Genomic DNA, 23104 nt, shown 5'->3' on the forward strand with positions numbered 1-23104 from the left:
TATAGCATGGACCTTTGAGTTGTCAGTCTATCCTTTTAAGAATGTGCTGTGTAGCTGCTCATTTGACTCGTGTAAATGATAGTCTGTTTGAAATTCTAGCTTGTTTCAACCTGAAAATGGCACCAAGGACAAACACAGTGCAGCAGTACAGTGTGACTGCTGCTCTTTTGTTCTATGTATCCTTTTTTTTAAAGGAAAGCCGGTGTACCTTAATGTTACAAAATATCAGATACACAAAAGTTGAGACTGTCACTAATGTAGATACACACCCCTCCTCCTCCTCAGCTTGTTTCTCTCTAAACACGGCCAGCAGGTGGCGCAAACCTTCAATGTCAAAGATGCAACTGTACTTCACACATCTAATCTGTAACTGAAAACTGAAATTTATCCCTCTGTGTGCGCTTGTTTGTGACCACCTAGATGCCACACTTGCAGCCTGCAGTCATGTCTGCGTGGTGAGTAAGCAGAGCGCAGAAAACAACGGAGTGGTCGACCGGCCTCTGGAAATCTGACACTTTCCCCGCAGGATGTCTAAAAAGAAAAGGCACTGTTCTGGCATTGCAATCAGGAAGTCAGGAGACAGCGATGATGTGCAGTGGCAGTGGGTGACCTTTAACTGGAGGACACTTGCTCAGCTGCTATAACGTCATCAGCACCGCTGCTGCAGTTTCCCCGAGCTGCCACCAGGGGTCGAGTGGTGGCCACATGGGTGGGCTAAAGCACTACTGGCCTGGATTTAAAGAATAATTCCACTCTAAATTAAAATCGAAATAAATAAATATTTTATAGGATTGTAAATATGTAAGCTTTTCTGTATTCAGGTTTTTAAAAAAAGAAGAGACAGACTGTAGTGTAGTGTCAGTTAGAGACATATCCCCAAAGCTGCCCCATAACGAGGACACACTGAAGCTCTAGTCACGGTCCGATACAGGTCATTTCAAACAAAACTGACAGAGTTAGTCAGCACTCACATGACCATCCTGAACATATAATCAAATCAGCCTTCTCTGATCTCACCCCACATTTGCGCACATTGACCTTGCTATTCATAACCACTACAACATGGCATGTGCACAGCAGAGCAGCATAAAACATCTGTGAAGAGAATGTTCCCCCTGTGCTCTCTTGCATTTTTTGGTGATGGCTGAATCTGTATGACCAGCTTTTCTTTTCTTTTTTTTTTTTTAAGTTTTAAGGTGGATCTAAGTGCACCAAATGAGTTCAGCCCCACTCTGGAATCAGCCTGCTACAGCCTGTAGTCTAATAATAAGCGTCTGTAGTATAGGTGGAGACTGTTTTCAGTCAGTCGTGCTGGCTATGACTCACTAATGCAGTGCCCAGTGCCTTTTGTGGATACAGAAAGAAAAAAAGAGCTTCTTGTTAGAATTTATGTAGCCTATCAGCTGACACCTGTCTCAGGTCATGACCCCCTATGAGGAGCACCCGCAGGGACCCCATCTGGCATTCACTGTGTTTTTTTCTATTTCTTTTTTAGGTTTCTGATTCCCGCACATCCACACTCAATGCGCAGTCACGTGTTTAGACCTATATTATTACGCTAAACACAATCGTACAAAACGCTTTAAACAGATTTGTGCGCAAATCTAACGAACATAGCATGACGGGTTTCGCCTCCAACCGGATAATGCAGAGTCTGCAGCAGTGTGATGCAGTCCCGCAGAAGAATTGCAGTCTCTGCAGCACAGGCTGAATGACCTTGCTTCAAGGTCGCAGTGACACCGCCGTCAGTTTTCCCTGTGAGGCGCGCGCCACGAAAATCCTGCCCGCGAGCGCGCCGCATCTATGTAACCACAGCGAGCCTGCTGTCCCGCACCTCGGACACAGCGCTCACTGCTTCAGTTGAAACCAACGTATACTGGGCTATAATTAGAGCCGGATCACGCCGGGCAGCTTTGGGGTGGAGATATCTAAATAATAGGCTACTATGGTTACTCCGATTTCTTTGTCTTTCTTGATTTCCTCCCCCTCCTCTCCACTTTCACCACACCAGTAGAAAAGCTTTTCAACTCTTTCGTGACAACTCCTCTGCTTTCTTAATGCCAGCTGTTGCCAGGCGTGTTGGGGAGCGCAGGGGGCAGCAGACTATTTCTAGAAGCAGGAGGCTTCTAAGTTTGACAAAAGAAAATCGTTTGTTTTCTTTGCTGTATAATAAAATTGCCAAATAAAGTGAACCTTGGTAGAGCAGGCTTACACAAAAGCCCATACAGGATAACACAGGGGGCGAACTTTGTATTCCAAGCAAGTATTTTTCTTTTCTTTCCTTTTTTTAAATTCAGACTACTATCCTTTAATTATTTTACTTTCTCAACCCTTGGCACAGCTCTCCTCATCTCTTCTTCCTTGGCTCATGTCCAGATGCTGTGCAGCGGCGGAGTGAGACGGGTCAGCGTCACAAGACCAAAAGCATGACTACATTTTCCACAGAGGTGTCCTGGAAAGGACATGCAGCCTCATTTTGTGCCCTATAGCTAATGTGATAATTATAATAATAAAGCATGTTGCAGAAAGCCATTTTCGTTATGGTGTTTTAAGCATAAAGGCTTTCTGAATATAGGCCACAAAACGTATAATAATACAACAGACCCGTGTTTTTAATCTCACAGCAAATATGAAAGCCGTGGGGTTTTTTTCTTTAGTGTGGAAGGGTTCACTGCTATAAAAAGCACTCAATGGTCTGAAATCAGCACTTTGAAGCAGCTCGACTAAATGAATGAATACACCTTGACTGTACGCGAATTAACGTGGAGTGGGTCATATTTTTTTCACGAGTTGCAGGCCCTTATTAAAATGCGGATGACGCGGGTTGTAGGTGCGTGCAGACGTAACGGAGACCCAGTGGACGCAAATTGTGGCAGAGGGAGGAGAGCAGGCACGAGATCCAGGCTACGTCACTGAGTTCCGTCAAATGCGCGGAAGAAAGCCAGAGGTGTGCCGGAAGTTGAACTGTTAAAATAAAAGCAGCATTTAGAGTTCGTTTTAAGAATATCAGCGTCTCTATCTTTTTTAAAATGTGTTACGGATTTGACGGAAAGGAGGGAGACTTTTGTACTGGATTATTTTTTATTTTTGGTCATCTTCCCGCTTGGTAAATGTTTGAAAGGTTTAATATGTCGACGGAGTTTTGCTGTGAAATACTCTTACCGGATGTGGATGCTGTTTTTGTTGGAGACTTGACGCTAAGGTTCAGCTACAACCTCAGTTGTGGAAGGCGAAGACGGGAATTTTTTAACAGCAGTGGACGGAGCCGAACAGCCGGGCGAAGACATTGTGTCGCCGGTTGTTGTTATCTCCTTTTTTACATGCTAACATCGTGATGCGATGTGAGAAACGTCGCGAGGCTCTTACGGCGCCATTAATCCAGTTCAACTGCCAGTGGACTTGCAATCCGCAAAGACTTGACTGACCTCAAATATTTAAGAACAAAAACGACCCCGTGATGTTTTTACATTTCCTAGTAAGTATCTTGTCTTAGCCTACACTTCCGAGGTTGAGCACACATGGGGTGTTTTGCCCATTATTAGTGTTTTTTGGACGTGGCAGCTGTCTTGACGACAGCCTGATGTGCATGCACGATTTGCCCGAAAGAGCTCTAAGTTCGCCTGACCACGTTAATGGGGATATGGGACACGAGCCGGAAAATAGTTAATAGCCTACACTGTGGGATAATTTGCAGTGCACGCCATATTTCAAGCTTATAACACATGTATACCTTGGGACTAATTCATGCTTCAATAAATGCTAGAGGAGTCGTTGGTGGTTAGTACTCTAGTCACCTGTAAGCCACACTCGTTAATGTAGAAAATAAAGACCAACATGCAGATGATAAGTGTTTTCTTCTGTTTTTCTTTCTTGCATGCTGTTACTTAAACAGCAAGTTCTCATGTGCAGAATGCCCCTCCGGCACTTCTTCTTCAGTTGTTCACACTTTAACTTCTCTTCTGTGTATTTTAATCTCCCGAGTTATATTTCTCTCGGTTTTAACACACCGAACTATGTAAGTTGTCGAGCCTCCTGGGCCAGGATTGAGATCCCTGATCTTAAGGCATAATCCACTTCGGCAATTAACCTTTCACCGGTCCGAGATCAGTAAGGCAAGGTCACCCCTGGGTGCTGTTCTCCCTGTCTCCACAGTGCGCCGCATTTAAAACCCTTAAACTGAGTTTAGTGTCGCGTCTGTGAATGTGATGCCGTGTCACTGACGGAGACCTTGCCCCTGACAAAACCACGATAAGAAAGCTTTAAACGGTTGAAGACATAAGGAGCTTGTCGAGGTGTGATATTTGACTTTTTGCTTATGTAATAGAAAGTGTACTTGGAAATCCATTTATGACAAGGAGCTGTTTGGGTGCAACAGTCTACTGGGATTAGAGTCTGAAACTGAAACGACTTATAAAAATGAAATTGTCAGCTGTTTTAACCTCCAGACAAAATGGGAAAAGCATCTCAGTTTGTTTTCATATATAAGAGCCTTGCACACTTTTAAAGTTGCTTAAAATAGGTGTCCTTTTTTGGGATATGGCATTTTTTTAACAGTCATATTTAGACTTTAACAACAAGCTGGAATACTATTCCATTTGGGGTTTTTGTGTTTGTTTTTAAGCCTAAGTAATTTAATTATTTACATAGCTTTATCACCAAACTTAAGTTTATAACTTTGTATGACTGAAAGACAAGGTGTTGGCTTTTCTCTGTCTGTCCTTCAAGCATTCCTGTGACTGTGACCTTTGGAGTGTGTCACGCAGTGTAAAGGGGGAGGGTATGAGCAGTGTGTGTAAAAATCTGGATAGATAGGCTGGGTTATGTATTTTTGGAAAGACAGTTGGTTTTAGGTGTATCCATACGCCTCATTAGAGAAGAAACAAAAACTGTTGGCAGAGCACATGCTTCCTCTGGATCATGTGAAGATTAGCTCCACAGTTATTGTTAGGAGCCTGCCAATCATTTGCTGCGAGTTTGCATACATTATGGTCATTATGAGGCCGGACGCGGTGTCCTTGTGGGGATTTGACCATTCAAAGCACAAAGGGCAAACATGAAAAGCAAACTCTTTGGCTTGGCTGCAAGTTTTGGGAATACTCTCAGAAGCGTTTGCTTGCTTCGCAGGTGTCCCGGTAACTGCAGACTTCAGCCCACAGCAATATCATTTTACTGAGCTGTCTTCTGGAGTGAGACATACACAGGCTTCAAGCTCCAGGTCACCAAACAGGTAAGCTGTTCCTACGTCACCTTTTATGTTGATGAAATGTTACACCGTTATGCCGTGTTTCAATTGGGATTATGTGTTAACAAGTGCCTCTTTTTCCTCACAATTCAGTCATTATAAAGGTAGACTTTGTGGTAGACTTTCAGCTGACGCCTTTAGGACATGCACAGATATGAGCAAGTTTGTAGAAGGATTGAGGCTGAGTAAAAACAACAGAGAATAATGTTACAGTGCCACAACCGTATTTTTCATTACTTATATATGTTACCCGTATATTATGATGGTTTTGTTGCAGTCATACACTTTCCAGGACATGTTCCTGTTTGAGAAAAGCAGGCTCATCAGCTAAACACAGATACTTCTCTTGGTCTGTTGTCGAAATTATATCATGAGGGCACAAACTTGAAACGACAGGCCGTGATTGCTCTGCAAACAGAAAATATGGGTTAGGGAGGGGCAAGAGGCAGATAGATGACAGAAAGAAAGAACAATTAATGTATCAGCCTGTGGCTCTTCAGTGACACTTTAAATTTCTTTTTTGTTTTGGGGATACTGTGTGAGGGGAAACACATCTTCAGCAGTATACATTTGTGTGTAACACCAGGAGCTAAAAGTTTAGCTGTCTTCCCCTAGATTATTGTAACTTTGTTGTTAGTTTAAGCAAGCTGAAACATTTGATCAAAAATAATATATATTACAGTTTAGAAGTTTAATTGCATCCTTCATTAACAATGCTAACTTATAATTCTGACAATGCCAATCAGATTTCCAGCTGGCAATGAAGCATCTTATATTTGATCAGTATAATTTGGGATCTTCCTTTACTCCATTCAAAAAATATAGTAAATATATGACGCTTAACTTTTAAAATGAGACATTTACAAACACGCTTTAATCAGATGACAGTGTGAAAGTGTTACTATGTGCTTAGCCTGCATCGCCTCCCAGCTGTTAGGGAAAGCCGATTGTAGGCCGGCCCATCTCCGCACATAGCCAGCACGAGCTAGCAGGAGCTGGTGGTCTGGATACTGATTTTTCTGCTGGATCTGTGTCATGATAGCACACCGTGGGGAGACTTATCGTTCAGTGCTGCTCTAGTCACCGCTCAGGTAAGATGCAGCCTAGTCCGGGTTAGAGTGACCAAAATAAACCTCGGCCCTAGGGGGAGAGAGCTGGATAGTCAGGATTAACGTAGGCTAGCTAGCCTAGTTAGCTAACATACAGTTATCATTTATGTATTCGCTACTCTTGAAGCTAGCTCATGCTAACGTTACACCAAACACGCTGGAATTAGTTTACAGCAAACACCACGCGTTTCTATGGCTGATAAAGTAGATAACAGAGCTATTTAGCAGACCTCTTTAGGTTTTACGCGCTGCTTTAGTCGAATCAATGAGTAACCAGAGAGCTATCATCGCATGCTTGTTAACATTTTCTATGAAGAAACCGACATTTCCCAAAGAAGAAGTCGAATTGGCCAGCGGTGCACATGGTGACCTGATGATCTGACTCAAGTCCGAGCAAAGCCAAATGACACTGTTCAGTATCTGTGTTTATGTGCTACTACTGGTACTGTCTGGTTGAGCGATTAACTGAGCTTTCAGTGAGTCCAGGTAGGCTAAACTTTAAACAGGATAAGTTTCTTTGACGTGTCCGAGGCTTGCCAAACAGCTTTCATATACAGAGAGGGCAAACTCCAAAGAAAATTGTATGCCAGCAACCATAGGATTGGGTTATCTGCTGCAGCAATAAGTATGATAAAGGCTTACTTGCTTGGGAAGTACCTACTGACACTGTTAGTAGGACTGACTAACTCTGACTGTTTTTCTCATAGTGTGCTTTCAGTCTGAGGCTCTCTGTTCTGTTCTCAGTGGTTCCCATCAGCAAAGACAGAAAGCTCTTTTCTGATGGTCATGTCTTAGAAGTGCAGTTTGATGTTAAATATGTCTGAACAAGAGGCTGTTTATTATTGACACAGTAGTAATTAGTAGTAATTTTTTAAACTGACAGAGATAAACCACTCAAAGCTGACCAGCCCAGGACTGATGTTTATTGATTATATCACAAAAAGCCTCAGAATCTTCACTGTTTTTGTTGTCACAGTCACATGTTTTGTAATTATACGAGACTTGAGTGGATTATCAGCCCACCTGATAAACAAATAGAAAAATGTTGGATAATTGCAGTAGATTGCTACTATGTGTGCAAGAGAAACTGAGGACTTAACTGGATTGAGGCTATTTAGACTGCAGAAATCCTCCTCAACGTCCTCACGCAGTGATCTATTAACACAGTCATTCAAGTAAGGGTCTGCATTAATGCTTAAGAGGTGAAGCTAAGAGACAGTTCATGCTCACGTTACGGTTACTTTCTCAATTTCGCAATTCAAATCAAGAAAACAAAGTTCGTTTCAGGTAGAATAATAAAACATGTCAAGAGTGTTTTGGTGGCAATTTATCAACTGTCTGTCTTTATAGTGATTAAATACAGGCGTGATCCGCTCTCTTCTGAATTGATGACCCTCGCTTGGGCTGGGCAAAGCGGTGGTCAGTTTGTGCATGCAAACACTCGCCCACCAGTTTGTTAAGTTACATAAAGACGAGAAACCTCAGATGCCCCATTGATATTATTACATTATATGTCAGAGATCAGACTGCTCTTAAGCTGATTGTCTTATTTTATATGGATGGTTGACATTAAGAACCCTGACATTTGGCTTTAAAACTAAGTTGAGCTTAAAAGCATTACACAGAATTACTCACAGAGATGCAGATTTTGGTATTAGAAGTGCATGTTCACTTGGGTAATTGAATCTTCTCTTTCATTTTTTATGTCAAACAACATCTTCTGCGTACTTCTCTCCTTCGCTGGAGTGCCATCTCGACTGTGTACTGAGACTCATTAACTTTTTTATACGCTTGTATTGAGATTCATAAACATCCCAAATATAACATGTTTACTATTTTTGCTAGCATAATTTAAGTTAGAACTACAGACTACTACTTTTGCTTACTTATTTGAATACAAGTTATGTGATTGAGTGACTTCTTTATAGCACAGTGGCCTCCATTCACTCACCTTAGACATCTTAATGACTTGAAATATGACAGAGGTGTAGTTCTATTAGGTGCGACGTGTTTTTGATAGCTTTCATTAATATCTTTAGAAGGCAAGATTATGGCCAATATGATGATCATGATTATTTTGTTCAGCATTAAGGTCATGATTATTTGTCATAATTATTCATTAAGATCGTTGACAATATTTTTGTTGCACTTTCATGCATTTCATTTCACGTTTGTACAAATCTTTGTGTCAAAATAAAATTGGACCTACTTATTTATCTAAATTCAGTGTGTTTTTTAGAAGAAACATTTAAAAAAAAAACTGTACTAAATGAACAGGCCACTGATTTCACTTTTGTGTTGCACCACATTCCTGTTTGTTAATGTTCACAAACCAATCTTTGATGACAAATAGTATGAAGTTTTTTACTTAATTCATTGCACCTGCATGATGGATGCGAATAAAACTCAAAGAACTAGATAAACCCTTTCTTTTTCCCCAGTAATGTTTCACATACTCGTCAGGTATTACTACTTCAAGAATCGCTCTTTTGTCCATTATGGTGACCGTTTTCCTGAAGTCTTGCTTACTCACAGTGTTTGGTGGACACACGCCTTTAGCCAAATGGAACGTGATTACTTTGATGATTTCAGTGTGCGGATGGATTTGCTGAGGCTCGGTAAAGGCTCGCTTTTAAGGATGGCTGAGTTGATGTTGGAAAGTTCACTGCAGCAACCATTGCACTATTTATTCATTTATTTTTGGCCTTCATGTCTGTGCATACTGCAGTTTGTGGTTGAATAAGTTGTGTTGCTGAATATGATTTATTTTTGATTAACCTCTCTAAAGTAGGGAGTAATTCTAGTCACTAGATGATTATCTGCTTTCTGCTGTGCCAGACATTTAAATATTTGTTGTGCATCAGCCATTTAATGAAGTGTTACACATCCAGACTAGTCCAGGAAACTTCGAGCTGCCAGGTGCAGCTGCAGTTGGCTCATGCAGTCACATGTTCAGGCATTGATTTGCGGAGTGCTTGAATTAATTAATTGTTTTAATTGGTGGAGGATGTATTTTAAATTGTGTGAGAAGCCAAATGGCATTTTCTTGTATGTATGTAGAGGACCAGCCACATATGTAGTATGTCAAAGGTTGAGGAAGGGAGAACTCATAAGCATTTGGAGGGACAGTTTATTTTATGTTTGCATCCTCAGACTCCAAATAGGAAGGTTCATACTTATGTTTCATCATCTGAGAGGGGGTCCCCTTGACCAAAGAAGTGAAAACACAAATGAAAGAGACAACACCACTGGCATCTGGGTAAAATATCCCCTTGCTTCTCATTCAAGCCTCATCTCCTGAGCTGAAGTCAGGGGTCTAATCTGTCAGCAGATGACCCTCCCGTCTCTGGATAGCTGGCGACGAGCTGGCTAAACAACAACAACAACAACTGGTTAAACGCTAACGCTGTGTCAGCTAATGTTAGGCTTGAGTGTCCTAAAGATTGCACTTTCTCTCTGATAAACAGTGTGAGTACATTCTCATGTCATGTATGAGTTCAGAAATATTTGATCCTCTTCAAAGAAACATTCACTTATGCCAGCTGACAGACAAACAAAAACAGCAGCGCGTACTGACAGAAAAGTTCAGGACATTCTTAACAGCGATACTCGGTGTTGCTTTTATTGGGCAGAAGTACATTTCACTGAATTACAGATTCCTAATAGACTCATTTTACAAAGTTTTAATCATTCAGAATAAATAGACACGGGCACATATTGACATCTGGGTAAACAACAAAGTGACACCCTGTACTCTCTACAGATGAACGGCGACAAGAGTGTTTGAGATGACTGGAGGGAAAAAATGTAAAATTCTAGAAAATATTTCATTGACACTTATCAGTTTTTCATTCCTGATTTCTTTCCAAGTGTCGATATTATTTAAATATATTCAAATTTAGTTTGTACAAAAATGTTTTTATGCAGCAACAGTAGAAGAAACATGTTCCCAGATGCTCTGCGTTTCCCCATAATGGCTGCTGTTATGGGGTACAGTCTAAACGTAATGTGTTTTAATGTCTTTGTCCTACAGTGGCTAAGATTATGCAAAAGTCTGATTACAGCAATTGTAGACTGTGAGCTACAATCTGCTGTAAGATTTTACACACTGTACTTTTAAGCACACATACATATATAGCTCAGGTGGTAGAGCAGGTCTCCTACTAATCAGAAGGTTGGTGGTGCAGGTCAAACATCTTTGGGCAAGATGCATCCATCAGAGTGTAAATGTTGGATAGAAAGAGCATAGAAAAAAACTGCTTGTGAGAATGGGTGAATTAGGCAAGTTGTGAAAAGTGCTTTGAGTGCTCAGAGTAGAAGAGTGCTATATATGAATCAGTCCATTTACCATTTAGTTTAGGGAAGGTTAGTTGAGGTTAATTTGATAGTAGATTAAAGCAGCATTTGCATCACCACAACTTGAAATGTTTTTCTCTCTGCTGCCTGTTTCCTTCTGATTACAGTGTTTATGCTCAAACCATCACAAATCCCACACAGTAGTGCAAACAGTTTGATGGTTTAAAAAGCTTTAAGAAGGACTAAAGACTGGGGTGGGAATATGGTAAAGTGTTGTAGCCCATGAAGGGGCACTACACTACTGAGATGTTTATTTACATCCTTTTTTTCTTTGCTTTATCATTTTATTACTTTTGTTTGTTATCATGAAAATCTGTGACTGATGATTTTCTCAGAGATATAGATGTGAGTTAAAAGTCTCTGTGCTATTATTTACTTTGACATTTCTTTTTCCTTTTGCCCTGCAGACATCATGTCTTCCCGTGAGCGTCGGTCAGATGTCTACATAAAGGCAGAACCAAGTAGTCCAGAGGGAGGCGGGGGAGGTCGGACCAGCCCTGGCGGGGCCTCCTCAGATTCTTCTCATAGCGGAGGCGGAGTGACCCGAGGAGACAACGTTAAACGTTACTCCCCGCCACTGTACACACCAGCTCTGCGTTGCCATTTCAAGGATGAGGGTGGCGATGGGGCAGAGGAGGGCTCCGCTGGAAATGGGGCAGGTCGATGCAAGTACGCCCTGAGCACGCTTCCCAAGAGGCTGTGTCTCGTTTGTGGGGATGTGGCCTCAGGTTACCATTATGGTGTTGCATCGTGTGAGGCCTGTAAAGCATTCTTCAAGAGAACCATTCAAGGTGTGTTGTGGTAAAGTTTGCTTTAGTGACAGGTAAAGCACTTTAAATGTGTTTAAATGTTTTCACAACAAAACATAGAGTATAAAACACGTATTTGTTTTCTAGAATACCGCTAAAACTTCTCATTGATTGAAAAAAAAAAAAGCTATTTTGTCCCAAAAAACAAGAAATGTATGCAGTTTTGAAAATCTTTCATATTGTTGCTTGTTTCTGGGACCTTCATGAACTCCTGACATTATTTCTGTAACTTTCCAGAGAGTGTAACAAAATCACTGTCACACCTCTGTATGAGGATTGGTATAGTCGGAGTGTAGGACATAAAAAAAGAGGAATAGCAGAATGTGTGTGTGGTTGAAAGATAAGAGAGAGTATAGGCACTTGCTTCTTCGCGAATTTATTTGTACATTCGTTGAGATTAACATTTTCTGCTTCTTCATATAGGTAACATTGAATATAGCTGTCCAGCATCAAATGAGTGTGAAATCACTAAAAGGCGCAGAAAGGCTTGCCAGGCATGCCGCTTCACCAAGTGCTTGAAAGTAGGCATGCTTAAAGAGGGTGAGTGTGACCAGACTTTGATTATTATTCCAATATGTTCATTATTGTGCAGTTGCTTAGTTTATTGCTGACCTAAATGAGAACTGCTGATTCTTGCACAATGTAGGAGTTCGTCTGGACAGGGTCAGGGGTGGAAGGCAGAAGTACAAAAGACGCCCAGAAGTGGAGAATGCAACATACCAGAGTGCTCCTCTACCGCTGACAAAGGAGAGCGAAAAAAGTGAGCTTTGATAAATTGTATTATGCTTTTTTGTGTGTGTCATGAAATAGCCTTCAAGGAGTTTCTGCAAATGTGGCACAAAAGTTCCCTTCGAGTCAAGGATGCACTGATTAGTAGTCGGTCATAGGTCACCGTGGCAACATGAAACACTTTTTTGGCTATAACTCGTGAATTCTTACACTGATGGTGACTAAATTTCACAGAAATGTCTACTGCATATCACTAACAGGCAGAGCGCAGCCCGGGCCAGGAGTAAGTTACTCATGACAAGAAGTTGAAAGAAGATGAAAGATAGTGATGTAGAAAAAAGGGAGAAATACAGATGGATTTGGTTAATTTGGGAGATTTTTTTCCCCTTTGCACTGAGTTAACGTTAAAATGTGGATTTATGTGTTTGGAAATGAACAATTTTCCCCTTAAAAATGTAAAGTTTTAAAGGAAAGCTCCTCAGAAAATAAAAGCAACACACAAAACTGGAATAAACTGGAATTAGCTACAACACAGCTCCCCCTAGTGCCTGATGTGGTTCACTGTTAGTCTTCACTCTTTAAATCAGCAGGTCAGGAAAAGCTTTGGCTCTGTAATGATTTTAATTTAATGTAATTTGACCTGGATTGTTCAAGCTACATGAATCTGGCTGTGGTATAAACATAGAATAATGATCATAAGCAGCAGGCAAAGCTGGCAGATCCTAAGCCTATTTTTAAAATCCATATTTATATACTGTACATAGAGCGCTGCGTATAATACAGTGAAGAGTAATGGAGATCATCAAAATATATCTGAATGCGTTTGTTTAGATAATGACAGTGCTGATGTTGTGGGTATCAACATGTCTGAATGTATACAGTAATTAATGCATTGTTTGTTGTGTGTTTTTGTGACAGATTCCTCCAACATCATCGTGTCCCACCTTCTAGTAGCAGAGCCAGAAAAGTTATTTGCCATGCCCGACCCTCTGCAGCCGGACACGGCCCAGCGTACGCTCACCACCCTTTGTGACCTGGCTGACCGTGAGCTGGTTGTGATCATCGGCTGGGCCAAACACATTCCTGGTAAGAGATGCAGAGAGAATAAAGGAGGGGAGGAGAGGCAGCAATAGCATGGCAACAGCGGAAGAGACTTCCAGGCTCGCTGAAGAGCATCAGTCACACCATGACTAGAATATTGATTGTTGTTGTTATGAATGGCCTGCATGAGCGTGGCTCTAAAGGCTGAATAAATTTAAAGAAAATGTACAGTCAAAACAAATCAGTGTGCATTTAATGTCAAGAGACAAGGACCTTATTCTAAGAGCTCAGATGAAAGTATTTATTCCCATATGAAGCTGGTTAAAATATCTAAACCATTATTTGGAGCTTGGTACCAGTAAACCCATCATCCTCCATTTAAATGTGTCCCTTTCTTTGTGCTTTCTCCTGCAGGCTTCTTGTCTCTGTCTCTGGCAGACCAGATGTCAGTGCTGCAGTCAGTGTGGCTGGAGGTGCTCGTGCTGGGCGTAGCGTACCGCTCGCTCGGCTGTGAGGACGAGGTGGTGTTCGCAGAGGACTTTGTCCTTGACGAGGAGATGTCACGTGCAGCCGGACTGACAGAGCTTAATGCAGCTATTAGTCAGCTCGCTCGCCGATTCCGTGCCCTTAACGTGGACCGGGAGGAATTTGTCATGCTAAAAGCCATCGCACTCACCAACTCAGGTACTTTTACTGCAGCTGCAGACAAGCAGCTATGGGAACATATAAATCAGAATTCAGTATTTTGACACATCCTTTACTTCTCGCATCTTATGAAGCGTTTTGTTGTAGCTTGTAGTGGTAGGTGCACTGTAACACTGTATATTCCCAGTTTTAAAGGCTAGTCTTCTGCTTTCTTGCAGGTATCCGCACTGTAGCTGAATAACTCACAAATGATCTCTCTGTAGTGTAAATATGATGCGATTTGTTTACCCATCTCATAACCTTTATGTAGTTGTCCCTCAGAGGTCCACCTACAATGAGTGCTAACTACAGGCCCTGCTTGTTGAATAAATAACAACTGACATTAGTTTGTTTGTAGTCAATTACCGGGCAAGGCAGCCTCTCTTTCTGTGACAAAAGCTGAGAACATTTCAGCACCCTCCACACTCCCTCACCATGTGCTCCCTGTTGTTCTGTCAGACTCTGTTTACATCGAGGACATGGAGGCCGTGCAGAAGCTGCGGGACCTCCTCCACCAGGCCCTGCTGGAGATGGAATGTCAGCGGCGCCCAGACGACCCCCAGCGGGCAGGACGTCTTCTTTTAACGTTGCCTCTCCTCCGACAGACTGCTGGCCGTGCTCTGACCACTTTCTACAGCATCAAGACCCGGGGTGGGGTGCCCATGCACAAACTATTCCTGGAGATGCTGGAAGCCATGATGGACTCCCCCTAGAGAGAAACGCAGGAGTAGAGCGGATTCAGAGAAAGCCCCAAACAGAGAGCTACTCTTCAAGAGTGGATGTGTGTTTTATGGAAAAGGACAGCTTTCATTTCAGAATTAATAATGAGGAAACGATCATTATCTCCTTTAGGCCACAGGAAGAAAGGAAAATAATGTGAAGTGGAAATTGGCCATTTACAGAATGATGTAACTGTCAGAGTTCAGTAAAAAGCTCTTCACGTGAGAACATTTAACACAAATGCCAGAATATTTCTTAGTTCTAACCGTTTCACGGCATGTTTCTTCACAGCATCAACCTGCAGTTACTTAACCACTGAAGAACAACATGTAGGTACCGAATAACAGACTGCAACCATGTGGCTTTTGAACTTAAAAATAGTACTACATCTGCTCATGAAAAGCCATAATAACATACCCGGCAAAATGCTTGAGAGTCCAACAAGGGGTCAGAATAAAGTGCACACTAAGTGCTTGTATTTACTATAGTTTAGTGTGCCGTTGTAGGCAAGTCATAGGAATTTCTTGCAATATGTTAAAAGCAATATAACGACTCGAATATTGTCTGTCACATTCAAAATGTGGATCAAATGGTGAGACATCTATTTGTATGCCTCGATTAGTAGTACTTCACTCTTGGGACCCCAAGCGCTGCTTTTTAGAAAAAAACAACAAAAAAATCGAGCTTCTAGTAGAAACCGGTTTGGTCAGGGAAGCCAAATGAGTACATTTAAAAAAAACAAAACAAAAAAAACATTTGAGAAAAAACTGCAGCACTTTGGGGATTAAATTGTGAAGCGGAAGCCGCTGGTGTGAGTGCAGCTGTCTTTTACAAGTTTGTGCAATGGATTCACAGTCCAGGAGAAGTGTATATGAAGACTGTATGCACATAAAATGCTCCGCTTGGAAGTTAATTTATATGTAAAGTGTTGTATGTAAATCCTACTGGCACACACAAAAAAAGGCTTCCATCCAAGCAAGCATGTGTGTTTGTTCGTATGCAGTCGAAACCAATGAGCTACACTGAGATCAGGGACGAACACGGCTCTTGGACATTAAAGCTAGTGTGGCAACGAGCGATTAGAAAAGAAATGCCTCATCTGCTTTTTAAAAAAAAAAAAAAAAAAGTATACTGCCCTCTCTACTCCACTAGAATCACAGTTTTTGACTTCAGCAGGTGTGTTTTTGAAGAAAAAAAGAAAAGGTCTGTCCTGTTTGATTTGTGGGCTGTGATGTGTAACACTAATTTGTATGATTGATACGTGTACGTTGAGACATTGCTGCATTTTTCTGCAGTGGTGAAGAATGTTGCATAGATCTCAGATGCTTTTATATGAGATCAGCTGATCTGTTGAACTTTTGCAAGTGCCCAATTATGGGCTTAGGGCAACAAGAAATGCAACATCTTCCCTTTTGGATGTGTGGAAGTCCTGCTTACTGTTCAGCAGGTTTGTATATTTACAGCATAAATGATCACTGTAGTAAGCTTTCCATGCGATGCAAAGCTACAGTGTCGGATAATAAAATCAGATCCCTAAAAATAATATTTAGTGGCCAAAAGGGCCATTAATCTTTTAGCCATGTACAATTCCACTGAAATAAACAGAAACATGCAATTTGTAGTGGACATTTTAACAAAAAAAACTAACAAAAAACAAAAAAAAAAGCCAGCAAATGTGAGAAAACCACCCACCCCCAATTATAATTTTATTTGTGCAGCTCACAGTGTACTGAAATTTGTAAAGACTTGAAACTTGCTTCTTTTTTTTTTTTCTCTTTTTTTCATACAATTTCCTTTTTAGGATTTAAGGGTATTTTATTTACATTGTAAACACACTGTTGTGGGGTTGGATAAAGTGAATGCTGATTGTGTTTTTAATGTAAACAGGTGTGTGTCGTCTGAGGTTGATTGTGATTTTAGGGATCAATTTACTTGGCTCTATAGGTCCGGTGGCATGGTGAGGCTACAGAAGGCTACCTCAGGAGGCAGAGTAAGCCAGATGGCCAAAAACAAACAAACTGTGGAGACAAATGTAACTCGTGATCTGTTGTCAGTTTTAAAAAGTGGGTAGTGGGCATACCGAATGTCCCGCAGTTCATTTGTTTCTGTTTTCTTTACGGAGTGTATGGCTCATAAATGCCTCGTGAGAGAAAGTGTGTGTGTGTGTGTGTGTGTGTGTCACAGTTGATGTGGTGGTAAAGCTAAAACAGTGCAACTGCTAATCCATGGGTGCTACATAAGCAACAGCTGGCACTGTGGAATGGGAAATCTGGCAAAATGTGACACTGATGGATCTGTTTGGTCTTGTTTTCATAAGTTTGAGCTTATATACGTCTGTCTTTTTAAAAAGAAAAACTTGTGTTCTAGCCATGTTTCTCAAACCTTTTTAAAGATAGCAAAAACATAGATGCCGCTAAGTTTCTCCATATTAACGGGTCATATATGCAAAGGTAGATTTTTCTTTTCTTTTTTTCACTAGCATTTTAGGTACGGCGGGGGTTAGGGTGGAGGGCCATTTGCAGTGTCACTGTTGACGTCATACAGTCATTTGTGGGTCTACTTGCATACGTGCGCATTAATATAAATAAGCAATACAATAAATTTACCAAACCTCACACCTTTCCTTGTATAGCCACGGTGTACATATAAGCATTGCCAGTTATAATTAAGAATAGCTACTAAACGGTATATTATTTAGAAATTCAAATCAATGTTTGTATTTTGAAAGACTATTTAAATGATTAAATTCTATTTTTTACTCAATTTACTGTTGTTTGTTGACACTGCTTTCTTTTTTTTGTGTGATACTGGCTGTGAATTTCTGTGTGTAGGCTATTTTTTTTTTTTTTTTTCCCCATTTAGATCAAAGTTTGATGTCCGTGTCTAAACTTGTCCACATAAAAATCACTGTGAAAAAAAAAGTGAGATCTTCCACTGTCTGACGCAAAAAGGGAGTGGATTATTGTAGGTGCTTTGTGTTGTGTAATAAATGGACACACCACCACCGCATACCATTGGTCTCATCTCTCCCTGTGGATGTGTATGCATGTGTATTCCGGGGGGAGGGGGGGTGTTTTATGAGGGTACTGTGATGAAGACCACTGTTGAAGCTGTAAGTGTCGTCGTATTTTTGACCATATCACCTTTGGACATGCTCTTAACTGTTGATGAATTGGACCTTGCTTTGCCCCCAGGTTTTCTCTTTAGCACCAGGGGGGTGAAGGCAACAGTGGTCCCAGTGGTAATTGGAGCACTTGGTGCAGTGGCCCCCAAGTAGATCCCAGAAACAACATCCAAAGAGCGTCCAGAAGAGTTGTTGGAACAGCAAAGATCCTGCACAGGACTGTGGAGCTTGAGGTTCCTGTGCAACATCCCCCCTTTGTTCCAGTAGCCTCCTGACATGGATCTTGCTAATCCAGGCAAAGTCAGAGTCGGTATGGCCACAGCTATTTGTATGTATAAATATATATTTCATTGTAGACACTTTTTTTTTAAGTAAATAGTGAGCAACAGGGACATATTTAATGGTTTATGCCGGTATTTATGGTGAGTTATGGTAATATGAAGTGCAAAATTCATGCCCCTCTCCTCTGTAATTTTTCCATTCTCCAACGCCACCTAGTGACTTGGATTGGAAGATTTTTTTTTTTGGCCTCCAGGTCGTATATTTGCCCCCTTCCTGTATAAAATATATAGCAGATCCTGGTAATATGGGGCATAACGAAACAGAAATGTAAAATAAGTAAAAGAATAATTGTTAGTATTGTCTGCACAGCTTTATAAAAGTCTCCCATAGCCAATCATCATATGATCAACTACCTTTGGTCATGTTGTTTACATGTATCATATAGCCTAACTGGCAAATTGTAAGCTAATCTTGTAGTGGCAGCGTAGGTGTGCCTTTACATTTAATTAATTACTACAAAGCAAAAAATTACCAAGAACCTGAACAGGCTGGCGACCAGATTAAAATTTGGAAAGGGCCAGATTTGGCCCCAGGACCATGAGTTTACACATGCTGCTGACTCACAATATAAAAGTCACTATATAAAAGTTGTTGTGGAAATGCTGGATCTCCTCTCAACATCACTACTCTGTCTGTAATTCCCAAATAGAGATTTCTCCCCGGTATTACAGCATTTAGTAATTAAAATCAAACTTATTTTAACAGAGGCCCCCAGTACCCAAATCAGCATGATGAAAATTAATAATAATGGTAGAAAGCATCTCTTTGAAAAAATTTTTAAGAGGAGAGCTGTTTTGTTTTAGTTTTATCCCAGTCTCATCTGCTAACATGGACAGGACAGGGTTTATGACTTATACTGCAGCCAGACCCCAGGGACCAATAGAGATATGCTGTCACACATTTTAATTTTCAAACAGTGAATCAATACAGTTTGGCCCAGTGTTACAACAGAAGCTCACTCACATTTTTGAATAAATGTTTGTGGTTGATCCAAATAATGAAATAACAATTCAGTCTTTAATCATTTAGTATGGTTAACTACATTTAGCCCTGGTTAATTCCATTCGCACACACAAGGCTGTCTTTAAAGTCTAAAAAAACACATAGATGTTTTAACAGATGCCAAAATAGCAGGAGCAGCTTAATGGTGGGCTAAATGTACTGTAGCATATTTTATACACGCAGTCAAAATGTGATGTGAGTAATGAAGGCGTTTGTGTCCCTGAAGAGCCCTTTTAGAGCCTGCTTTTAATTTGTCACAGCAATGGAAACACAGGTGTATAACCAAGGGCTGTGATCGATTTGGGAGGGTTGGCTTCATACACTGTGTGACTACTTCGCTGCTGTGGCTCACTAACAGGCTTCATGGAACCAAACCATCATTTTTTCTGTGAAAAAGGCCTAATAGTATAAAAGTATGAATATTCGCTCTGTGTGATACTGCAAATTTGGATACTGACTCAATGCCAAGTAAATGCAGGGCCAGTATTGCCAATACCAATGCTGACACTTTCAACCCATAAAGCCAGCATATAAGGTATATTTTTGTCATTTACCCCCTCCAAAAAATTACTAACACAATTCAGTGGGAATTTAGGAGGATAGAAACAAAACATCCATCCGATACCCATACCGTCACTGGTATTGATACAATCAATATGTGAACCATCTGCCCACACATATATAACATTTTCCTGACTTTGGTGAAGTCTTCCCTTGCATTGTGCAAAGTTATTTTTCTTTATCGGAACTGCTATAGCTCCACGGGCTACTTTCAGTCTCTAGCCCTAACTGTAGACATGTGGGTTTGCTAGCAGATGGCGCAGTAAATAAAGGCTTAGCGGGCCCAAATCTGGCAACTACGTACCTACAGCCAGACCTAATGTGGGACAGCAGTGTAGGTAACTGTACCCGAGGTAAGAGTGACAAGTGAGCTTTGGGCGTGTCCAAGCGGAAATTAAGGCAGCGCACACGGCACGATAAAAGCCCCACCAACCGCTTTCCTAATACCTTGCTAAACAGCTACAATGCTCCCCGTGACATCCGCTGTACTCAGAAGTTCCCGTGTGCTCCAGAGCGCTAGACTACTGCACATTACTCCGACATCCAAAATGCCGATTCAGGTAAGGCTTGCGAGCGTTTCGCTGCCGGACATGCACGAGCCAAATGCGACTGTGTCAGTGCGTTTTACTATAACTTGCTAAATAAAGCGGTTACGTTGTTTATTTGTAGCTCACGATGCTAACTATCCGTGTGAATTCCGTCCCCGTGACAGCCGTTATCTTCATCATTATCGGTTGTTAATAACAGCCGTCCTGTCGGTGCTTGTCTCCGCACCTTCCTCCCCCACCTGTTAAACTCATTTTGAGCGTAGCTTGCGTGTAAATCAATCTCACCTTCTCTTTAGTCGACTAGGCTTGTTTATTTTATAGATGCACACTCATGGTACTTTTTAAGGCCCGTCAAGGCAGTATTCCGCTATTTTCTTTTGTTTGTTTGTTTGTTTGTTTGTTTTAAATACAGCCAAAATCACGGCCAGTATATGTGCACCCAAGTATAAGTATATATGTTGTATTTGGGTCACTTGCAGCTTTTCTGAATTCACTTCACGGCCATGCAAATCGTTGCAACATTGGGTTATTTAACCCATTTTTTGTAGGATAACGTTACTCAAGTGCATTGCAGTTCAGATTATTGTCTCTTGTTATGGGTGATACGGCTTTTTTATGGGCTCAAATTGTGGTCATAAATATTTTGTACTTGTAAATCAGTTTTGTACTTGAAAATCAGTTTTGTACTTGAAAATCAGGATTTGTATGTGAAACAAGAATTTGTGTGTGCGTAAAAAAAAGATTTGTTTGTGGACTTAGCCAAAAAATACGTGTGAAACTCTGCACTCAAGTTTCAAGTTACAAGTACGAATTTTGAACCTATTTGGTCAATGTCATGTCAATCACAAATTTAACAATCCAATCAGAGAACCGATGGGTTCTAATTGTATGATTTGTCGCCCCCCAGTGGCCGTGCAAGATCCTGCAAGCCTTGTTTATTAATAAATAGGAAGCTGAATATTAGATGGGTGTGTTTTTGTATCTATCGTTCGTACGTACGTAGAGAAAAACCCCTCTCCCTCCACTGTGTCATCCTGCAGCACTTCTGTGCAAGTGCAGGCTAAACGTAACACAAATAGCAGTGCATGCAATGTCCTCCAGAGACATGCACATTAGTATTGCTCACTTCAGTAATGTGAAATGTAGGTCACCATTGTTCTGTATTGTCATCTTGCCTCTCATCAGGTGGGTGAACATATTCCTGCAGTGGAGGTCCAGGAGGGGGAGCCAGGGAATAAGGTGGCTATGGATCAACTGTTTAAGGGGAAGAAAGGAGTCCTCTTTGCTGTACCTGGAGCATTTACACCTGGCTGTTCCAAAGTGAGTCCACACTGTTAACAGTGCCTGTACACATTGATAATCAGCTGACCTTATTAATTATTTATTTTTTTTGTTTTCAGACTCACCTCCCAGGTTTTGTGGAGCAGGCTGCAGAACTGAAGAATAAAGGTATACAGGAAATAGCATGTATCTCTGTCAACGATGCGTTTGTCATGGCTGCATGGGGAAAAGAGCATGGAGCTGATGGAAAGGTAGAGTACAACTGAACAACCTGCATTTAGATGGCTTTTCTGAACAATTAGAGAGCTCTGTGACATGTTAGTCTTGGACAAAGACCTGGGAAATGGCCAAAATGAACTTTAAGGATGCAGTAATGCTGAGCTTATGGCCACTTTTCCTCTGCAGGTGCGGATGCTGGCTGATCCCACTGGAGCATTCACAAAGGTAAAAACCAATATCTGCTTTATATTCCAGCGCTACTTGAAGCTTTAGTGACTGACTATTAATTCATCTTTCTTTGCCTTAGGCAGTTGACCTGTTACTTGACAGTGATCAAATCGTGCAGGTACTTGGGAATAAGCGATCCAAGAGGTAACCTTTTTTGTTTGTCTTAAATTCCTGAATTTTATTAATAACAAGTTTGCACAGTAAGAAAGTTTATGCACTATATCCCCACAATCATTCCCACAATCATTCCTGCCTTGAACATAATAAGTACTTTCTGTGCAGTTCTGTGTGCTAACAGTGTCACTACACAATAGTACACTTATGATGACACAGTATGTATGACACAGTATGTTGACTTTATAGCTGTCCAGAATCACTTTACTGCTCACTTAAGAGTGGAGCAGCGAGTGAGTGAGTGGAAATGCTTTTACATACGGCCTTTTGCACATTACCTGCTTTTGCACCTCTACCACTGCAATTGATTCATTGTGCAAAGGTTGCAGATAACTGCAGTGTTTGTGAAGTTTCTACTGATTTTTCAATCTTAATTCTGTCCATACTGATTAAAGACAAACTGCACACAACATAACTGTTATTTGTTCTGTTGGTCTTACCTAAAGTAGATTGGAGTGTGTATTTCATGTTGTTTCAGATATTCTATGTTGGTGGAAGACGGAGTTGTAAAGAAGCTCAATGTGGAGCCAGATGGCACCGGGCTGACCTGCAGCCTGGCTTCCAGCATTTTGTCAGCTGAATAAAAGAAGCCGCACACCCCGAGCTACTGTGAAAGTTGCAGTTATAAACCTACTTAAGCTTTCGCCTCCTCAACCCAAAGACTGATGCAAATGCCATGCTGGTGTCAGAAGCTGAGTTAGAAGATGATTAATGCGCACAACCATGACATGAAAGCCAATCCTAAGGACGGTGCATCAGTCTGTGTATACTGTTACTCCCTAGTTAATAAAATGCACACTGAAAGCAATATACACTGTTTTCTTTGCCTGTTTATTACAAAGTGTCTGCCACCTCAGCAACGTGTGACAGGCAAAAATGAAGACGTGCTTATTATAATTTATGATAAACGTGATAATCGAAATACCTCATTAAAA

The 23104-nt window shown here is 41.1% G+C and overlaps 2 protein-coding genes across 3 annotated transcripts; both read left to right on the forward strand.

Moving 5' to 3' along the window:
- The first annotated feature begins 3218 nt into the window (after positions 1 to 3218).
- Positions 3219 to 14836, forward strand: esrra (estrogen-related receptor alpha). Of its 2 annotated transcripts, XM_080866431.1 has the most exons (8): positions 3219 to 3475; positions 5125 to 5227; positions 11115 to 11498; positions 11940 to 12056; positions 12163 to 12276; positions 13164 to 13331; positions 13701 to 13970; positions 14430 to 14836. In XM_080866431.1, the coding sequence occupies exons 3-8, from the start codon at positions 11120 to 11122 to the stop codon at positions 14681 to 14683; spliced, it is 1302 nt and encodes a 433-aa protein (XP_080722557.1). In that variant the 5' UTR covers positions 3219 to 3475; positions 5125 to 5227; positions 11115 to 11119; the 3' UTR covers positions 14684 to 14836. The 2 variants fall into 2 exon arrangements, with proteins under 2 accessions (XP_080722557.1, XP_080722558.1); XM_080866432.1 differs by lacking the exons at positions 3219 to 3475; positions 5125 to 5227 and adding an exon at positions 6177 to 6333.
- Positions 14837 to 19986: 5150 nt separating this feature from the next.
- Positions 19987 to 22979, forward strand: prdx5 (peroxiredoxin 5). The gene is made up of 6 exons (XM_080866578.1): positions 19987 to 20279; positions 21453 to 21587; positions 21668 to 21799; positions 21954 to 21992; positions 22075 to 22139; positions 22648 to 22979. Exons 1-6 carry the CDS (start codon positions 20184 to 20186, stop codon positions 22751 to 22753), a joined length of 573 nt encoding a protein of 190 aa, XP_080722704.1. The 5' UTR covers positions 19987 to 20183; the 3' UTR covers positions 22754 to 22979.
- Positions 22980 to 23104: the final 125 nt, after the last annotated feature.

The sequence above is a fragment of the Rhamphochromis sp. 'chilingali' genome, assembly GCF_963969265.1.
Source record: "Rhamphochromis sp. 'chilingali' genome assembly, chromosome: 19".
Classification (NCBI taxonomy): domain Eukaryota; kingdom Metazoa; phylum Chordata; class Actinopteri; order Cichliformes; family Cichlidae; genus Rhamphochromis; species Rhamphochromis sp. 'chilingali'.